Source organism: Danaus plexippus (genome assembly GCF_018135715.1).
Source record: "Danaus plexippus chromosome 16 unlocalized genomic scaffold, MEX_DaPlex mxdp_31, whole genome shotgun sequence".
In the NCBI taxonomy this organism is placed as follows: Eukaryota; Metazoa; Arthropoda; class Insecta; order Lepidoptera; family Nymphalidae; genus Danaus; species Danaus plexippus.
Genome location: NW_026869852.1, coordinates 1,101,946 through 1,122,895, shown reverse-complemented (window position 1 = coordinate 1,122,895; position 20,950 = coordinate 1,101,946). Strand labels below are relative to the sequence as shown.

Below are 20,950 nucleotides of genomic sequence, written 5' to 3'. Positions count from 1 at the left end.
GGCTTACACGACTGTACAGTGTACACGCTCGCCACGCTTACATACCTTCAATTATTAATTTATATATATAACTTTGCAATAACGTAAAAAGCGAACCGACGTTTCATATCCATGGTCGCTACTAGCTTCTCAAGGTTTATGTCTCCCTAGTAATTTAGATTAATGAACGCTTGCAACCTTAAAAAAAATGAATTCAATATCAATAAATAATGTGTTCTACGACGTCTAGGATGGAGACGTCAGCATCTATAAGAACGATCGTTGTATGAAAGTAGATGAGATGAGAGTCATTGAAAACAAACAGTGGCGAAGTGAAATTACATCACAAGGCATCTGTGCGGCGGCGGAGCGTTCGTTGGCAAATTGCCGCATTAAAATTTTAAAGCAGTATTATAAACGCTTTTGCTTTGTTGAAGTTTACGGTGCTTCATAAAACGTGTAAACGATGTACTCCGACTGTACATCCTCTTCATACAATGTTGTCATAGCACTGAAATGTATTAAAGTTTATGTTGCGAACGCGCCTTTTGAAAATGCTTTTCTAAATAGGTTTCAGTTTTTATGTGGCATTTAATCATCAAAGCGTAACTCGAAGCGAACTCGCTTTAAATGGATTATAGAAAAAAAATACGGATGGAAGGAAAATTATATAGCTTCGTTTAGCAGACATCGCATCATTTGTTGGTGAAGATATAATTTTAAGGAAATTTTGCTAAGACCTCATTTATATGAGAAATGAGACGAAAACGGATAGATAACTCGAACCTAATATGAGGTTTTCCTTCTAAACCTCAAACGACTAGGACGTTAGATATTCCCACAGTTGGCGAACAGTAGTTTTAGTGTCACGAGCGTAGTAATCAAAGAGTGGTTACGTCCACGAACCTCTAGCAATTTCCTTATTTCCTGGTACCTTAATCGTTGGAACGCAAGTCTTTATCCTGTATGGAATAGAGGTGATATTGTGTTTCACACGCCCTTACCGCCGGAGCTTTTTCTGTTGTAATATCGACCCTATTCCCTTATACGTAAGAGCTGTATATAATACTTTATGTAAACTAATAAAATGGCCTCCCCGACGGGTTCGCCTCCGCTTTTAACGTGTCTACAAACGCTTGCACACATCCTGTCCTATTGTTATTTGACTGGTCTTTAAGATTTTTTTTTCACATATTAATTCCGTTCGACGGAAAAAAATCGAGTTATTATAAATAATTCATGTCTGATGTCCTTAATATGTGAATGAAATATTGTATAAGCGATTTGAATTTTTTTTATAGTAATTAAAGAAATAACATTGACTTTTGGCTGTCTTGGAATTTTTATCGGAAAAAAATAGAAAATAAAATCAAAGCGATCTAATTATATATGATTATATGATTCTATATAATTTATATAAGTGCACACTTTATAAAGGAACTGGCTATAGTAGCATATTAATTATCTTGAAAAATGAATTATGGATTCTGTATTCAGAGACAAAGGTTAAATAAAACATTACTAGTAATTAAAAATATGTGTACATATATATATATATATTAATATTTATGTAAATTCATTTTAAAATTATGATTATTTTAGTATATATAAAATAAATTGTTCTCAACTTTCTTTTTAAATATAAAAAATAGTTCTGAGATAACTTTGTGTTTATCATAAAAAAAAAGAAGTTATATGACGTAACATATTGTTTAAATTTATTCATGTTATTGAGAGAATAAAACTTCCGTATCAATGTGGAATTTCTAATTAATAATTTAAGCAAAATCACGAACTCCGTTAAATTTGCTGATAAGTTAGGAATTATATGATTTTATATTAACTTAACTTCATACGTCTAAACAAACATAAAATATTAAAGCCATATACTTTATAAGTGTTTAAAGCAATGTCCTCATGAATGTGGGATCAGATTCGAAGAGAAAAATTTACTATGATCAAAATTTAATCAGAATCGTAGAAATTCATTTTTTTTAAATAGCTTTATATATATATTTTATTTGTTTGTGCATTAATATATTATGTCGTCACGGACACTGAAGATGACACCATGAACATACAATGCCATAGACAGTTTTTGTTAACTTTGTTTTATCCCATAGATATCAGAACTCACCCTCCGTAAAGCTCATCGTCTTACCTGCAAAGATAAAAAAAGTTAGTCTCATACAAATAATAGCAATACAAAAACAATTAGGAAAGTAGTACATCTTATTATGAATAAATATTAATAGAATATAAAAGATCTGTGCACAATGAAGTATTCTGAAGTATTTATATGATCCGCGTTTATTTCACCGGGCGCTTACGAGGGGGATTCAGACAGTTTTGTTTGAACACAGTGAATCCAACTGAAAAGTGACGTGGCTAAAATCGATTTTGCTGTATTCGAAGTGAACCGAGCTCTGTATTCGTGTATTCGTACAATCTCCGCACTCCTGTATTCGACCGTGAACAATCTAAAACTTTGAACGGCTGAGAGCACTAGATAGAAAATCCCATTTGTATTGAAACCGTGTAGTTGGATTTAAAAACTTTACCAATCCAAATTTCGCATGTATCCATTGTTTTATTAGTTAAAAACAAATTTTAGCGATTATTCAATCGAATTTATTGTATTTAACTAACAATCCGTAGCTTTCTAAGAATAAAAATAAAAAAGAAATAAATGGGAGAAGTCCTCTCAAGCGTAATAATAAAACCCCTGTACATGAATATAAGCGACAAATGTTCGGTCGGAGCACTCGTCGCTTTGCTTTTGTCTCCGGTCCCCCGACTCTCGCAAATGTCTTTACGAGTGCCAATAATTCACCGTGGAATTTAGAAGGAAAAGCTCATCATGAGGCACTTAACCGCTAACATTGTTCTGAATAGGCAATGCATTGTGACCGATATAATAAATACATTTGAATTACTTAGACATTAACAGAAATTTGCTTCTTTGTATGATTTTGTCTATGTTACATCTCAAATAAAACTACTACAATAGAAAGAACTATGTTTTTTATAAACAATCGATTTTATAATATCTTAAGGTTTTTTTTTTTTATCTCTCGAATCAAGCGAATAAATAAAATCTATAAAACTAGAAAAGTTAGTAAGTTTCGTGAAAGAGGGAATGTAGGGAGGGGAAGCTGTAAAAATTGATGACACATCGAAAGTTTCAATTTGGTACAAAGAGGTACCAGGAGAGCATCAATGAGAAGGACATCGAGTGAGACGAACAATTACAGCGGCGAGGCGCCTCAACACTCATTTACGATATAACGGCCGACGGTTGTCTGTTTAAATCTTTGAACGCAGACCACTGACTACATGAATACACATTTTGATTTTTGTCCACATCATAAAATATATATAACTCGATTATAAACTGTTTTCTTTTCATAATGTAATGTAATAGTTCTCATGTCATAGAATTATTAAATAATGTTTTAAAACAACAGCCTAAGGAAAAAATACCTAATCGAATACTAACGTCTTACTTTACACGAGTATGACACATTAAATATTCTCTACGCGAATGATATGTATAATGTATATAACTCTTAATACAATCGGTAAAATATTCATTTGCCGACATTAATATAAATATATTACTGTATTATTAATAGATTAATATATTGTTTTAAACACCGTATAATTCCTAATAGTCACATATATCATTTATCGGGTTTAGCAACATAATTAAAATTTAAAATATATTGATTTATAATGAGTTAAAAATATAAACCTAAAATATGATTACCGAATAATAACCGTATTAGATGCAAAGGCAAAAAATATATAAGGAATCATTAGTTGAAAATTTATTAAATAAACTGCAGGATTGAAGCAATAAATCCATCAAGAGCAAAGTAAAGTTATTGCGAACAAGTAAGTGTATGCGAACAAAGTATTTGCGAGTGAAACCTTAAGTAAGCCATTATAATAAGTACTCGAGCCATGTTAACAAGACAAACAAGATCAACACTTGACCGCGATCCCGTACTAAATAACGAATAGGCTTTATTTCTTTGGCACTAGAGGCCATATTACGGAGATGAACTCCACGTTTCCAACACTGCGGAAAATTGGTTACAACTACCAGGAAAACATAAAATAGACGGATAAATATTTGATAGCTACTTTCAGTTTTTAACTCTCATACATTTCATTGGGAGTTACGTAATCGTTCCAACTATAAATATTATGATCTGCAGCTAAAAGTATTTGTTTTACGATCAAATTAGCGAATAGCTTAACGTTTGCCAAGCATTTTGAAAGAAATATTTATGTGATGATCATTTTATTAAGATATTCAACGACTGCTTCTTATTCCATTTGAATTATTCTTTTGAATAATATTTGTGATTTGTATGAAGGCGTTGTTACACAATTCATTTACTTCTAACATGTATGTGATGTTGTATTCTTTATGCGGTTCTGGTTACTTCATTGTAATTTAGTAGCATGTAAAGTCAGTTTTGAACAATCGTCATGCCTTATATAGTTTGTAATGGTGTCACGCGATGTAACATGTCAGTGTGCGGTTGCCTCATCTCGAAGGATACTTTATAACGTTATTAGTTATTATCTGAAAGAGTATACATTTGCACAGCACACGAATCATAAATAAAAGAGGTTCATGTTGAACAGTCGTTATAATATTTTATTGCTGCATACATATATTTTTTTCCTATTTTATCTGTGTTGAAACAGCGTTAAAGTAGTAAATGACACGCGACAAATTCCAAACTAAAACAAATATATTTTCCTTTGTATTTATCTGTGCCGAGTATCGTCTCTTCGCTGCGACTTCAAGGCTACGAGTAATTTATCAATCTGGGTCCGTTCCGTCGCACAAAAACCGACATAACATTTCGCGATGAGGTTCTGTCTGAAGCCGGCTCGTACTGAACGAGTCGTGAAGCATGCACTCGGCATTTTCATTAAAGAAGCCGTCTCATTATAGACGGCCGTCCTCTCTGTTCTCGCCATCCTCGCGGTTCATGGAGCCCCGGTGGCAATTATCGCGGTACGAAACTTTATTCAATTCGTTGTCGCCCGCTGGCTGCGCCCGAGGAAATCATTCCCACAGTGGATTCCGCTTCATTTGATACGGTACTACTCGCGCTCCTGCTCCCCTGGTACTATTCCGCGACAATTCTACAATTGCTTAGTTAGAAGATTAATTTTATTTAATTTATCTGCTCGCTCTCTCCTCTTGTATTCTTTCTACAGAGCAATGAATTCCAGCGATGCAGAACTGCGATAAATATTACGTACCGGAGGCGAGTGTTAACAGAATGGAAACTACAAAGTAAAATAGGACACAGAAAAGAATTTTAAATAATATGTAGCATTCCTACACCACTCATATAGAATAAAAGAGTTTTGGAAAAATAAACTTGCATTTTACGTCGGAAAATGCAACGTGCTGTGTTCTTTTGTTACTCGGCGTTCTGAGCTCAGCTTTGTTATTTTATATTTTAACTGCGTGTGTGTTTTGGATTCATTTGTTTCAATTCTTTCAAAATCAACACATTCTTTATTATCCTTTGTTTTTTTATTCGACTTAGTTCTAAAGAGATGGTATTTCAAACAAACAAAAACGGCGAGCGAGCCGTCCGTCACGTCGGAATTTTTATCGTCTCAATTATAATACCGAGCGCGATGTGAAAAAAATTACCAGGAGATCATAAGATAATAAGATGTATCGAATGAATTACAAGTCAGAGATGGCATAAACATCATTCCATACGGTGGCATTCGTGTATTTTTAATTAGATATATACGGCAGTTGTGTTGGTACATAAATAAGCAATAAAGAAGCGCTCGCACGAACTGAACGGTTTATTTCAGACGAATTTATCTGATAGCCCGCGTCATACTTAGCGCTGCAAAGATAAAAATAAATGAGAAATTTCACACGAACAAACATACTTATACGATTATGAATGTCGAGGTATACAATCTGTTTTAAAATCAGTCGTTAGGATGAATTGTCAAACAGAAAAAAAATTGTCAAATAGTCCGTTAATAAGCTTTAGAGTATGTAAAAATCGCGAATGTTTATCATAAATTATCTATTTATAAATGTTTAAATAATATTAATCGTTACGTTACCTTTCATATTCAGAATGTGAATATTTTGTTTTAGAGCGCGTCTTATAAAAGAACGTGCACATGCTTTGAGAGGATTGTATTTATGGACAGCTTACGAGCAAACTAGCGGGACGTTTTATGTAAATATTTACTTAATTATGGATTAAAAAAGCTATGTAATAGATAAATACTACTACTATGTGTCTTTATATGCATATGATTTGTGCTCTCGATGACTAGATTTCCATAATAATTAAATGTGTCGACATTCTATAATAAATAACGAGCGTTATCAAATCCGTTAAACACATTTCCAAGAAAGTGTACAAGTTACTTAATAATAGTAGGTTGGCAGTTTGTCAGATGACCGAATGAGTTTGGATTTCAGCCACGGATTAAACGTAATACATCACTATCAACACAAATTGCTTCGGCAAACTAGTAACGAGATATTTAAGTTGTATTAAATCGTATCATAACATTACATCACACATTGGAATCATATTATAAATTACGGTTATTATCCGGATTAATACGAAATATAAAAACTTTTTTGAATGATTTTTTTATTTATTCTGTGTAAAATGTATTTTTATCATCACAATTACGAGTCTGTTATATTAATATATTTTACGTACAAGCAAAAGAAATTACTGTAAAGAAATAACAAACAAATAATCCCATTTATAACGTCGTGAAAGATTTAAATTTGAAACGAACAGTTAATAAATCATTTGTCACGAAGCACGTTATTTGAACACAAAAATAACAAACGCGATGTCTTAGCTCAGTCAAACATCATACAGAGATTCCGAATGTTTTTAAGATAATTAATTTTGAACAAGAGTTAGTATGTTTTATTACAAGGCTTATTAAATGTACAACATGATTTATATCCTACATTTATATCAAAACTTTGATTGTCATTTAAATAAAAATCTGTCTTTGAATTTCTTGAATACACGAATTTAATATTAAGGATATTGGAAATAAAACACGAATTAATATAAGCGAGATGACGGTACATTAGAGTCATTTATATCGCTTAAAGAGAACGTTCACAGCTATCGAAGTGTTGAAATCAAATGCACTCTAAAAGATAAATAAAGGAGACCAACTTTAAATCTGTTGTCGTGTTTCAAAAATACGCTCCGTTCAAACATTTACCCACGCTCTGGGACACAATAAAATAAAATATCAAATAAACGGCCGTCCGCCGCTAGGGCTGGGACAACGCGTACATAAAATCACACATTACCTTTTTATACTTATAACTTGCATTAAGTTCACGGTATTCAATTATTGAAATCGAAAACGTATCTCCATAACAATATAGTCTGATGGATAATTATACATTATTATTATATATTAATTTATTTGTTTTGTTTGCTTTTACGGTTTGAAATGCGTAGTAGTAATATTTTAACAGAATCGACAAATTTTATTTATGTCCCCTCATAACTAATTTTGATGACAGGAGATTTATAAAATTTCCATATTATTGTTGGTGTTGCATTTGTATTACTTATTTATTTTATACTTATTTGTTTTTGCAACGTTAACCCTGGCAGCAAAAAAGGATTTGACAACGTAAGTCTGAACGAGCAACGATCCGAGAATCAGTGCTGTAGTACCAGGGGAGCAGAACACAGCAGAAAGTGGCCGTAATATGAGCAGCATACATACGGTGAGGAGTACCGACGCCCGGTGGAATCGATACGAGGCCGCCCCCATCGAGGGGATGGATTTAAATTATTCACAGCGGGTACAACTGCGTGCTGCCGTCTTTGACAAACAAATTACGTATGCGACTCTAATAACGCGATACACCAGCCTCGTACGGCCGAGATACCAGCCATTCAATTATAAACGGGGATAAATGACGTGGGTCTGAACTCCGACCGACCTCAGCACACGAGCTATTCAATTACTGATATCTGCTAGCCGTGTCCCCATTCAGCTAATTACGACAGGAATGCTATAATTACATTAGATAATGAACCTTTAAACACACAGCACACATTAAGGTTATGGAATTGTTTAAAAAACGCATACCTCGAGGAGGGTTGACGTTAGTTTAATAGATATGTTCATCATACGTAGAAATAATAGAAAGAAGAAGGGGCTCTACAAAAGAAAAATCAAGAAATCCTTTGAAAGGTTTATGAAGTTGCAAGCGATGCTTTGCTCTTTCATCTGCCCTAAACGTCGTCAGTAAGTAAGAAAGATAGGGGAGAGTTACGTCAAAGAGATTGAATATCGATTGTGGAGACGACAGCAATCTGAGTACGGGGAGGGAGGGTGCTCGTCAAGATTTATGTTATTGGCACACAGAGCTGGCTGGCGCGATACGGGCCCCGGACCGGACCGGGACTCTCACACGAGGTTGATAGCTGGACCACAGGATATCGGGGAATTAAACCGGAGTGATTGATTGGACGGCGATAACGATTACGGTCAGGGATATCGGCCGCCGTGGAAAACTGGAGGGGCCATGGAAACCCGCTATTAAATAAATGAGGAGTGCAAACACTCCGTCATGAAAGAAATTCACTCATGTATCCGCTTCAAACGAAAATAAAACACGCATGCTGTTGGAACATTTGCTTTTAGATTGAGCCGCGAGATCAACAAATAAATTATAATCCGCCACTCAAGCATTTCCGGCGGCAAAAACTCGCTCGACACGACACATGGGCGCTGAAAAAAAAGTTAAGTTATTATCTTAAGTCGAACCCAACAGAACCCATTAGTAAACAACACGAACACAAAGGAGGGCAAAATAGCGGCTTACAGAAAATAAAAAAAGATAACAAAAAATCGGCTTTTGATCCTCGTCTCCCCTTCTGCATCTGTGAAGGTTTTATTAGTCTGCAGACTAGTTGAGCAAACCATTTGTTCATTTTATGGGGATTAGATTTTTTCTATTTTTTATAAAGTATTCACTAAACCTTTAAATAAATAAGGAAAAAAGGTATGAAATTACGCTCAACTAGCGATTACAATCAGTAAAATAATTTACAATCAAAATAAAACTACTATATCCGACGTTGTTACTGTTATCATAAAAATTTTACAACGTCGACTTCTTGCAGTCATTATGGAATGCCAGTTTCACGAATGAAATTGCTAAGTCTGAGGTTCTTAAAGCGTTAACTGGTAATAACATCGGTGTTTATATATTTGGCGAACGTTTACCGAGACAAATCTGCTCTCGGCAAAACTTTCCATTCTAACAAAGAGACGGCCAGGTACACGCCAGCTGCGGATTATACTCTCGGCCAACGGATCGACCGACCGGTCGCCCGACAAGATCCAGCTTTCATAGGACAGTCCGACCGAACCCCCGATCCAGTCCGGGACACGAACACGGAGCAACTTAAATGGGTTTATGACAACTGAGACGCCGGAATTTATTGTCAAGATACCAATGGTACGTGTTACTCCACGAAACATCCGAACATCTTAATACGAATGAATAATCGCATCGCTAAATAAACACTAAACTGATTGTGCAGTGGTACGAACGTTCGTTCGCGAACCGTTAACTGACTAACTGTAAACGTGATGTATATCGATGTCGATGTTAAAGGAATCATTTGGCTAACAATCGAGCCAATTAATTACTATTTAATTCGCAATCCGGCTGCTGATTTATTATAGTTTCGATCGTTCGTGACATAATGAACGAGTAGCTAACAAACCGCGGAGGTATAATGCGAAACGGAAATAATAATGGCGTCTGTTAGAGCGCGGGCTGTCGACGCCGCGGGCCTCGCCCGGTCTCACATTCTAATTACAACAGTAATTACCCGCACAGTAGTCAACTCGACAGCTGCCGCTATCTCCTTATATCTTCAGCTCTCCTGGTACTTTAATACAAATAAATACGAAAAAGTTTTTATTTCATCTAATTAACGAAGTTATTTGAAGTACATGGGCCGGTTTGTGTAATAAATTATTATTTAAACGTAAAATTGACAGACACGTTATTTAAATTAAATTAACAAGTATTTGTTCGAAGCGTTAACGGGTTTAGTTTGTACGGTACATTTATTTATATTATCAGTGGAGCTATAATGAATTCAAAACAGATGTCATAATCGCAGTTATTGTTATCGCTGTAGTATAAATGAGATAACCCTTACACCGAGGCGATTTATTTTATTACAACGTCAATCAATTATTATAGATACTTTATTAAAATTTTAATACGCAAAGAGCTTTCGCTTTCGGTGGAGGCAATAACGTTTTTGTGAAATGAACGATGATACGCCCGGAGCAAGTAACGCGATACGTCCGTTGTGGGATATAAATAAAGTCGTTGAAGCGAAAAATTCATCTGAATTAATCACTCATGTCAGCATCGCTGTGCAAAAATAATATCCTCTTTGTTCGATATTATACCATTCAGACATTTAAATGGCCGAATATTTTGAACTGTTTAATTATTTCAAATATGGAACGAATATAATAGAATTTGGTTCGTATTAAGTGTTCGTTGTAGAGTGTAATATTGAAATATGTAGTATTTATTAGAGTATAAATTGAATGTCCGCAATCACAGCGACCAGTCGGCAGTCGTACCGTCGAGAACAGATCAACAGCAATCAGAATGTAAATTTATTCAGATCGATCGCATAAACGAGCCGGCCATATTAACCTCATTCAAAATATACATGTTTCGAATTATGTTGTAATATATTACTTATTAATTTGTCGCCATGTCATTCGCTATCAGTAAGGCTTTAGAGTTTAGATGATTATATTGTGTGAATAACACCTAACGTCTTACAGCGTGCTTATTCTTCTATATGATTTGCCGTTTCATTTTTATAAATACACTGATATGTTATTTCCCATGTAACTATAATTCTTAACGTCTAAATGGATCCCTATTTTTCGCTTGCGTGATAACAGGAAATTATTTTCGGGATGAAAAGAATTTGAAACATCAATTTACCGCGTGTATTCTTTTTCATCCTAAATTGAATGCTACAGAAAATAATATTAGTTTGGTAGTTTTCATTAAGTTGTACGAGACAAGTGTTGTATAGTATTGATATTTATCCTTGATGGTTACCGACTTTTTAGAAATACGTTATACGAGGCACGTCAATGCCATCAACCGGATGAGGTGCTGAATTTTAAATTGATATCGTCTTTAATTATCACGCCATCTTAGACAAAGTTTTCCAGTTAGAGGGAGGTTAAATTGATTCCGCGAGCACTTTAGAAATTTTTAGAACCCTTGACAGTGATTAATGAAAGGAATTTCGGAGATGTGTTCGCTCCCCTTAGTTAGAGGGAGGGGATCTTGAGCTATATACAGAAAGCAATTTACTATAATAAAACACGGTTATAATATCTCATTGGCCGAGCAGCTGCCGAGTTGTAATTTAATGCGGTTTAAGCGCTATGAGACCGTGAGCTACACTTGGGATTCACTACTATGAAAGAACATCAGCTCTTTGATTAACGACGTGTAGTGAACACTGGAGCAGGTGTGTGTTCATTTGTACATTTCCTACCGCTCGCCGCTGCCAGTACTACTTACCGAGATAGATTTAACTCTCATTACATTCTGTACGAAGATATCGTTTCTCTAACGCCTCGATCATTAACGGTTCCAGTGAAATAGAGCGAATTAGTAATATAGATTAGGAGATAAGTAACACCGGCCACAATCGCATTAATTTGTAAAGAGCAAGTGGTAGGGGGTGTGAGGGGTGAGGTTGGGGGGTGACGGAGGGTGGCGGTGATTTAATGAACCGCTGCGGCGGGCGACAGCGTGGATTACACCCCGCCGTTTGCACTCAATCAAGCTCGCAAACACCCCTAAGCTCCGACAATTAAATACACTCCGAAACAATCAGATACAAGCTTGATAAGAGCAATCGGACAATTAGCTGTTATTGTAATAGACAAATATAAAGATAGATAGCGGTAAGTGGCGCGTTTGTGCGACAAGGTGCATATATGTATATAGCGGGGATAAGATGATGACGCGGTGTAGATACTGGATCAGATGTTATCAGACAAGTATTAACATATCGTGATTGAGGTTATATTAGACAGGAGTGTTCTTATCAAGATGTTTATAAGAAAGTGAAATCGTTTTGAAAGCACATTAATAGGACTGCCGAAGTACAACGAAAGTGATGATGTGTATAATAATAATATATGTGTACCTTAGATTCAGTTTTTTGTTTCTTAGTCGGCGGCTGACTGCTGTGCTCCTGTCGGGAGTCGTCGGGTTCAGGCTTGGCCGAGAGTGCGGGGGCCGGCGCGGGCGAAGCCGGCGGAGCGGGCGCCGGCGTAGAAGGCGCGGCGGGCGCGGCCGCGGGCGACGACGAGGGTTTTGGTTCGAGTCTCGGCGCGCCGGGGCGCTGCTCGGGCTTCGGTTGCGCGGGCGACGAGTGTGTCGCGTGCGGCTGGTGCGTCGCGTGTGCGGAAGCAGAGGGTAGCGCGGCCGGCGGCGGCGCGGGAGGACCGGGCGCGTTAGGCGGCGGTGGCACCCTCGGCACTCCGTTAACGTCGTGCGGAGGGTGAGGGTGAGGATGCGTGTGAGGGTGATGATGCTTGTCGCGGGCCTTGTCCCGCCGATGGCCGCCGGAGCCCCTCTTGGCGGCGGGCGGCGCGGCGGCCGCGGTGGCGGTCTTCGCCTCGCCGTTGACCTCGTTGGACTTGACGATCTCGTGCTTGGCCTCTGAGCTCTTGGTGCCGGGCTTGGTGCGCTTGATCTTCATCTTGAGCGCGGTGCGCTGCGCGTCCGGCTCGGCGCGCGCCGCCATGCCGCCCGCCTCGTCCGCCTCGTCCGTCTTCTCTATGTCGGCATCTAGGTCTATGATGAGGTCTCCTATGCCGATGTCCCATTCGTTGTCATCGTACTCGAAGTTGGCGTGGTGCGCGTGGTGCGAGGGGTGCGCGTGGTGCGCGGGGGGCGCGGGGCGAGCTCCGCCGGCCGGCGCGCCCTCCCTCATTGGCGCCGCCATGCGCGCCGGCTGCCCGCGCCCGCCCCCCGCAGCCCCGCACACACACACACCATTGTAGCCCTGCACACATCCAAATATATTTAATGAATGGCGTTATATTACATCTTACATCTTATGATAGAACCTCATAAATATACAATGGGTTGCCAAATTATAGGGACAGTCGCAAAATATTGTTTTTTTTTTTTAACTTTATTGGTCCATAACTAATTAAAAACGTTGATTTGATTTATAATTACATTTAATAATATTAGACACATTGTTACAAGTAGTTTAAACAAAAATTAAAATCTTTTGTTATTAAAAATATTAACAGGTATTATGAAAATGGCAATGAAATATTGCTAATATTTTGTCACACTTCCTTTAGCCTGAATGAGTGCTTTGATCCGCCTTGGCATGCTTTATAAGAACTGTTTGGCACTTTCCTTTGTTTTGGGGTTGTGGTGCCACACATTTATTAGTTTTTCGATCAGTTTTACCTTGGCGGTTATCATTTCCTTGGCAATTTCCGCTTTGCTAATTTCCCATTAGTTTTAGATGGGGTCCCTGTCTGGAGAACTGGCAGGCCAAGGTAAAATTGGTATATTGTGGTCTGCTAAAAATTTCTTTACACTCCTTGCTTTATGGCACGGTGGTGAGTCATGCTTGAACATGAATTTCTCCCCCTCTGGGAACCATTCCTGGAGTTGTGGCAACAAGCGAGTTTCTAGGACCTGCTTGTATCAGTCCTGTCTCATGGTTCCCTGGACAATGTAGAGACGCCCAATCCCTTTAGCACTTATAACAGACCATACCATAATTTGAAGAGGGTGTTTAACCCGTTCCACAACGCAGTCATGGTCAAATTTCTCGCCTGGGCACTACTTGACAAAGTTGCTTTTATTGCTTAGAATCTCAAATGTTGATTCGTCTGAGACACACACGAAAAAAGTATTTATAATTTTTATGAAAATGTTTTTAGATAATATACCATAATATTAATAAAAAATATAAATTTACATTAAAACTAACATTGCTCCAGTCTTCAACACTCATCAGACGGTGTTCAGGAGCCCAAACAAGTCGCTTTTTCTTCATCGACTATGTCAGTCCCGGCTTTTTAGCTGGACGATGACCGGTCAATACAGAAATTTGTATTCCAGACTCCTGTACCGTCAAGGTTAACAATCAACCATTTTTTTTCCTGTTTTGCAAACCAATATCCCCGATTTTCCTATCGGACCGTGGTGTTGTAATCCGTTTTCTTCCGTATTTGCCTTTTCTTTTGGGCGAAAGTGGCTGATCATGATCAAGATTTATTTTTATGTTATTTACTACAGACTTAAAAACACCAACCAGTTCTGCTATCTGCCTCTGAGAATGACTTGTGTGCAAAAGAAAGGTTTTAACCTCAGACTTTATTCTTGTAGACAAATTTATCCCTCGACTCATAGTGAAAGCTGTAAAAATAAATAATAAATTATTTTCGTTCTTAAATCAGTCCCAAAATACTTTAGATTTAATAACAATAAAGTAATACTTACTTGCAGTCAATAACTACTTCACAAAATAACTTTATTAAATCATTAGTAACGTATTTCACTTTTACACGAAGGACTATGCGTCTCTCCCGATTATAAAATATTTTTACAAAATAAACAAATCCCATAACACTTGAAATTTACTTTCAAGTTGATTGGTACAGGTGCTGTGAACATAAAAATACATTCCAGGACCACTTACACCACTTGAAATAGCAGTCAAACGCGCCTGAAGAAAAAATATGGTAAAAAATGTGACTGTCCCTATTAATTTGGCAACCCGCTGTAAGAAACTAAAAAACTCCTAAATTATAAATGAATAAGACGATGTATAAAATGAAACTAAATTTGTTTAATAAAATACAAATACTTATTTTCAGGCAAAATATCATTATATGTATACGATAAATCCATTTTCAAAATATATTTTCTCTCAATATTATCAGCTGAGACGTGAGAAAAATTTAATTCCATTCAGTTGCCGTGTCATCAGTGTCCTCTCTATGAGAGTACTAAAGTCAATACATCAATAGATTATTCACCAGGACTCACAAGAATTCCAACTACAGATAAATATAATCTTGAACAAATCTAACTAACAATGTAATTGCTATACTGTTACAGAATTCAAAAACCGTAAATAAATTCCAAATCATCTATGAGTCAAAATGAATTGAACATCTTACAAAGATACGACAAGATTACATAATAAGAGAATCATATACAAAAAGAACATCTGAGGTTAACAAAGTTTAACTTATTACGTTTGATTTTAAAATTCTAATATTTATGTTGTACACGAAGTTTACAAGTAAAATAACGACAATAATTCGTTTTCTTGGTATAAGGTCAATTAAATGCTAACATGATTGCTGATATACTACAGTGCTCTTACTTTACTTCATACTACATATTACTCTCTTTGAGTTTTATGAAAGCCTGGTAGTTGTACTAATATATGTATATCTGTAAGTTTAATTATGCAACCATGATTATCGCGTCAATGGACTTCAAGCCCCCATAGAATAATTACAAAGGGCTCATGGTTTATTGCAACACGTCTGTGGTGGTTTGGTGGTCGTGTTTGTGGTTACATCAACACTAATTTACAATCGCTCTTATGCAAATCGACGCAGTCACGACACGAGACACGAATAACGCTGTAACATACAGACGAACTGACAAAAAAATATTATTAATTGTTGTCATTCAAAAGATTTTAATGAAAGTTGAAACCATATTAGTAACTTTATATTATATATCAATAAGAATCAGAGCAAATTTAATATAATAATTCTATATAACAAATAAAAAAAAGACTAAACATTTCAAGTATAAAATCAACAAAGAAGAAAGGTTATTAAAATAAAATGCCACCATAAAATAAACCCACTTACTTTTCCAGGAAAAAACAAACGAAAACATCTTCACATTTAATAATCGTAACGTTTGGCAGAATACAGTTAAACCTTTTACAACAACAAATAATACTAAAAACCAAAGCAGAATGTATACATAACGATATCTTATCAAGATATTAACTTGAAAACTAAATCCCCAAAGCGAGTATAATTCACCAGTGTTACCATCATTAATTTCGTATTCTCTAATTGGTTTAGAAACATCGTGGTAAAAAATGCGATTGGATATAATTAACTTGTTAAGTAAATAATCGAAGCACAACGAGAACGAATAGATCATTTGACGTTTACCCCAGTCTCTTTAAGAATATAATATTATATATTAATATTACAAAAAAGTTTTCCCATTGTCATAAAATAAAATACAAGTTTTTTTTGTATAAAAAAGAAATAATAATGAACTTATAAATACTGGCAATGCGAATAAATTGCAATTTATTTGAATTTAGAAGACACAAATCTTCAATCGTCATTATGTAACAGTTTTCTTGAAAATTGATCAGAAGTGTGTCTGTCCTACTTTACATATATACGTATATATATAAATCAAATTATAAAGTCTTTGTGATTTCAAAATGGCTGTATTTTCTCAAGCTTTTGCTTTTTCTCGAACCTTTCTGTTTGTTGAGGGTAATCTTCGGAACGACTGAACGGATTTTAATGGGACTTTCAAAGTATGATAGATGAGTTTGTAGACTTAATATATGTCGACTTAATATATATTTTACCTTTAAAAACTTAGAGAAAAATGTAACCAATCTATAGTGATCAATGTAAATATCTAATACCATAACCGGATAACAACTCTAACAAATATAATTATTAATATTAAAATTTGTATTCTATCAAAACATTATAGAACTGTCACAGAGAGTTGCTACTAATTCAATATAAAGAATTAAATCAGGTTAAAGATTTAATAGAAACTAGAAAATAATTGCTTTTATAGAAAATGTTCTGTTCTAACAAAGAGATTTAAAAAAAAACTTTAAATTATCAACTAACAGATTTAAATGTAATATTTTTATGTTTTAATGCTTTCAAGACGTGACCAACCCAATATGTGTTGTGAAACAAAGTTGATTTCACTAATGCACTCATAAAAAAAAAAATATCATTAAATTTCTGATACAGTTATAAATAATTATATAACTGGCATAATTTAACGGCTTTGAATATCAAATATTTACACACAACATCGTTATCACTGTTTGTTCGTAAATATAATAATTTGTCCGTAGCATAAATATGACAAGAATATAATATAATATTACAGTAAATAAAAAGATTTTAAATTTAAAGCAAGACAATGATTGATGTCTTTAATGCCTATTCGTGTTGTGTAAGACGGAGAAATCTTGTCAAATTGTTGTAAATGATAATGTCAACGTAATTCTATAAAATGAATGGGCTTAGTTATGAGCTGCGGTCGCTGTCACGATTCGTCACGCTAACAAATAAAGTGTCAATAAATCATACATAAGCAATAAGCGACGTGTCACAAAATAAAAAGGTGTACAGCAAACAAAATATTTTCATACAACGTAATTTAAAAACGCAATAAAGCTATTCGCATATCTCGAACCACGCGATAATAAAATTTAATCTGCATGCTATTAATATAAAGCCTTTACGTTTTTAATTCTAATATACTGTCAACGAAGCCAAACCGATCGGGAATATAAAAACATTTCTGTTAGTAGTACAGACCGTTAAAAGAAATGACAAAGATTCAGCTATTATTGATGACTGGCAACGTTTAAATAACGATAGAATTGAACGAGAAATTCAAAGGAAAGTGCCGTGGATAAATCGCAGCGGAATCCATTATATCCGAAGCCGTATGTTTGTCAATAGCCGGCTGATTGGGGCTCCTCGACGCGCTGCGAGCCTGCTACCAGTGATTTACGTTCGAGCCGCGCTACTTGGCGCTCTGCCCGCTGAGAACCCGCTCATACACTTACTTTATAACAGAAAAATTGCTTGCGACGCGGAAACGAAATATGCCCGCTTTGGGGTTCACTCTTATTAGTTTATACTATCGATAGATATACTGCTAGTCACATACCAGGTCTTTGTCGAGTTTAGCATTAAATTTATTTAATAAACTCTGCCATGAGCCTACATAATGCAGCCAAACTCGGTGTTTTAATTAAAAAATGTTAAGCAACAAGTAAATTGGTTCTAAAAAGTTAATATAAGCGAACTAATCTGTGAGCGATAATGGAAGGTTGATTATCTCACGTTCTTATAATGGCGTTACTATCAAATGGAGCCGCGGGCGGAGTTTAAACGATCATAACGAACCGGCATTATATTGATAATTATCATTTACGGTACAGAAATAAAACTGATAAACTTATCAGCTGTGACTAAAATATTTATGTGTGATTGTGTTGAATCACTCATTACTATAAAAATGTCTATGAATAATAAAGATTAACTTTTTTATTAAGTTATAAACTATTTGAAGTTCTACGTATTATTTTAATGAACATAACACACAGAGAATGACATTCTTAACGTTTTCATGACGCAACATGTTGAAATTTAAATATCATGTAGTTGTTTTTTAAATCCTTGCCCAATAGATAAAAAAAACTTTAACTCATTAACCTACAGAGGAGGGAAAGATATTTTCTACCTGTTTTCAAATAGTCGCAATACAAAAAACAGGTTTCATAGAAAACAAAGGAAGTACGTTCAGAATATCGACATACTGAATCATAAATTTTTAAATTTATTAATAAATAATTATGTAGAGGATAAAAGTAATTATACTAGAAATATAGACATAAATACCGATGTTAAAAATAAACAAATAAAATGTTTAGACGTGAAATGTTTGAATGTTAAGAAATGAGAATATATTATTAATAGTAATATGATAGGAGTTATGTCGTGTCTTGTGTGAGCGAGTACGAGTTAACATACGTACAGTTACGAAATCCTCGATTTTATTTCACAGATCATTAAATTTATATACGAACATTGAAACTGTAGGTGATTATGTTAACAGTGAATACTCATACTAAACATGTCAAAAGTAATACAACAGTCCAAAGAGAGTAAAGAAATTTATTATGTATTTTTTATACCCTTCCACGTAAGCTTTGTGCTAAATGTGAGTTTCTTATGTAAGGTGTCTAATGTCCCCTTCTCTGCATTAATCATTCATGAGTGGGAATAAGATGAGGGGTCAGGACAAAACTCTTCAAAGGTTATGTTTCCCTTTTAAAATATAAGTCGACCCGATTATAATCTTTAATACAAACTTTTTTCATCTCTTATTCCCAAAATTATTTAAGTAAAAATATTGATATAGTAAAAATTATATTTATAATTATTTAGTAAACTTGAGGGAAATTTCAGTTATGTTAATAAAAAAAACTTAATAATAATAATAATTTTAGCAACTGTAAATGGCATTACCAGGAACTCATGAACCGTCAGGAGGTATGTTTTTGACGCATTCCATTACATGTAATGAATAACAAGACGAGAGTTGTAAAACTTTACAACGATCATCGAGCCACGCTTTCTATTTACATGTTGACATTAGTCACAAATGTGTTTGTTTGAAATGTTTCCATTTAACTGGTAATGCCTGTGTTGAGAAGTCTATAAAAACAATATTCACAATACGCTTGCGGACCGGTTTATAAAGACTTGATAAATTATTGGATATTAACATAATTGGCTTCGGGTATAAATATAAAAAAAAAGGTTTAAAAACGAATACGCCATATATAGAAACGACGTGACGTTAAGTAAGTATGAATTTATAATTATTCCGAGAGATACTTTATAAACAAGAAAATTTATAAGAATTATCAAGAGATTTCTCCAACCTTTGTCCTGTAATTTGGTTCAACAAACTGTCTTTTTACTAAAGCGTAATGGATTCTGACCCTCTTGATGTTACAGAATAAACAAAGGAAACTTTTGAAACGAAATGATTTCTTTAGTGTATTGTTACCACGTACATTGGCTAATAAAATATTTTATAGTGAGGCCTTTGTCTATGATATTTTATAACATGTTCAAGGAGAAATTGGAAATATAACAAGCACCACTCGATGGCTCTTCAATCCTGGTACTATTAATAAAATTGATTAATGACTTTTAAACACAAAGGGCTCTCGTTGTGGTTGTTTTTGTATTATTTATTTATATCTCTTTCATTAAATAACCAAATACAATGACACCCCTAACAAAATCCTACCTTTATCCGTGTCTCAGCTTTTATTACATTACATTTTCTTGTATTTGTTATCTAAGATAGGAATGGGAAACAGCAGAAGATTACATAGATATATTACGTATTATAGAAAACAGTATTATTATTGCCATATACCCTTCTTCATTGTCATATGATGTAAAATCATAAAGTGATCTTGAGTTTTTATTATTCCTTCATAGAACCTCTTTGCGTGTGGTGAAATATATTTTTAGCATAAAAGAGTCATAAACAATATTGTTATTGCTTTATAAGCATATTAAGATACTTTTAAGTACTTTTAGATTAAACGTGAGATTGCATTAGCGATGTTAGCCGTTATCGAAATAGCTGATAAGGAGGTTACACTACACATAATATTTAATATAATTAATACAACACTAGAAATAATAATCAATTAACACATACATATATTATCATATGGCGATGCTTACCGTTCCCAGCTAGATCTATCGGTGACTGGCGATGGCAATCCCAAAGAGACACAATCCATTCAGCACTTAACAGCACTATAGTTAACACTATCACTGCGGAAGCGGCACCATCAATGAACAATCACTTGAACACCATCCTCGCACTACCAGCTAGACTCGCACACCTACGGACAAACGAGCGTATCAACAAATAACACACAACACTGCTGGTGAAACACCGCTCGCCGTTCGCTACTCGCTAGGTACACAA

The 20,950-nt window shown here is 35.2% G+C and overlaps 1 protein-coding gene across 5 annotated transcripts in view; it reads right to left on the bottom strand.

Annotated features, from left to right (window-relative positions):
* Window positions 1-20,950, bottom strand: part of LOC116771871 (zinc finger protein 608) — a 59,397-nt gene that overhangs the window by 24,347 nt on the left and 14,100 nt on the right. For all 5 annotated transcript variants that reach the window (XM_061528259.1, XM_061528255.1, XM_061528258.1 and 2 more), the window contains exons 2-3: window positions 20,701-20,864; window positions 12,279-13,142 (exon numbers count right to left, since the gene is read on the bottom strand). In XM_061528259.1, the coding sequence (XP_061384243.1) occupies window positions 12,279-13,082 (804 nt within the window). In that variant the 5' untranslated portion in view covers window positions 13,083-13,142; window positions 20,701-20,864. The remainder of the gene's footprint in view (window positions 1-12,278; window positions 13,143-20,700; window positions 20,865-20,950) is intronic.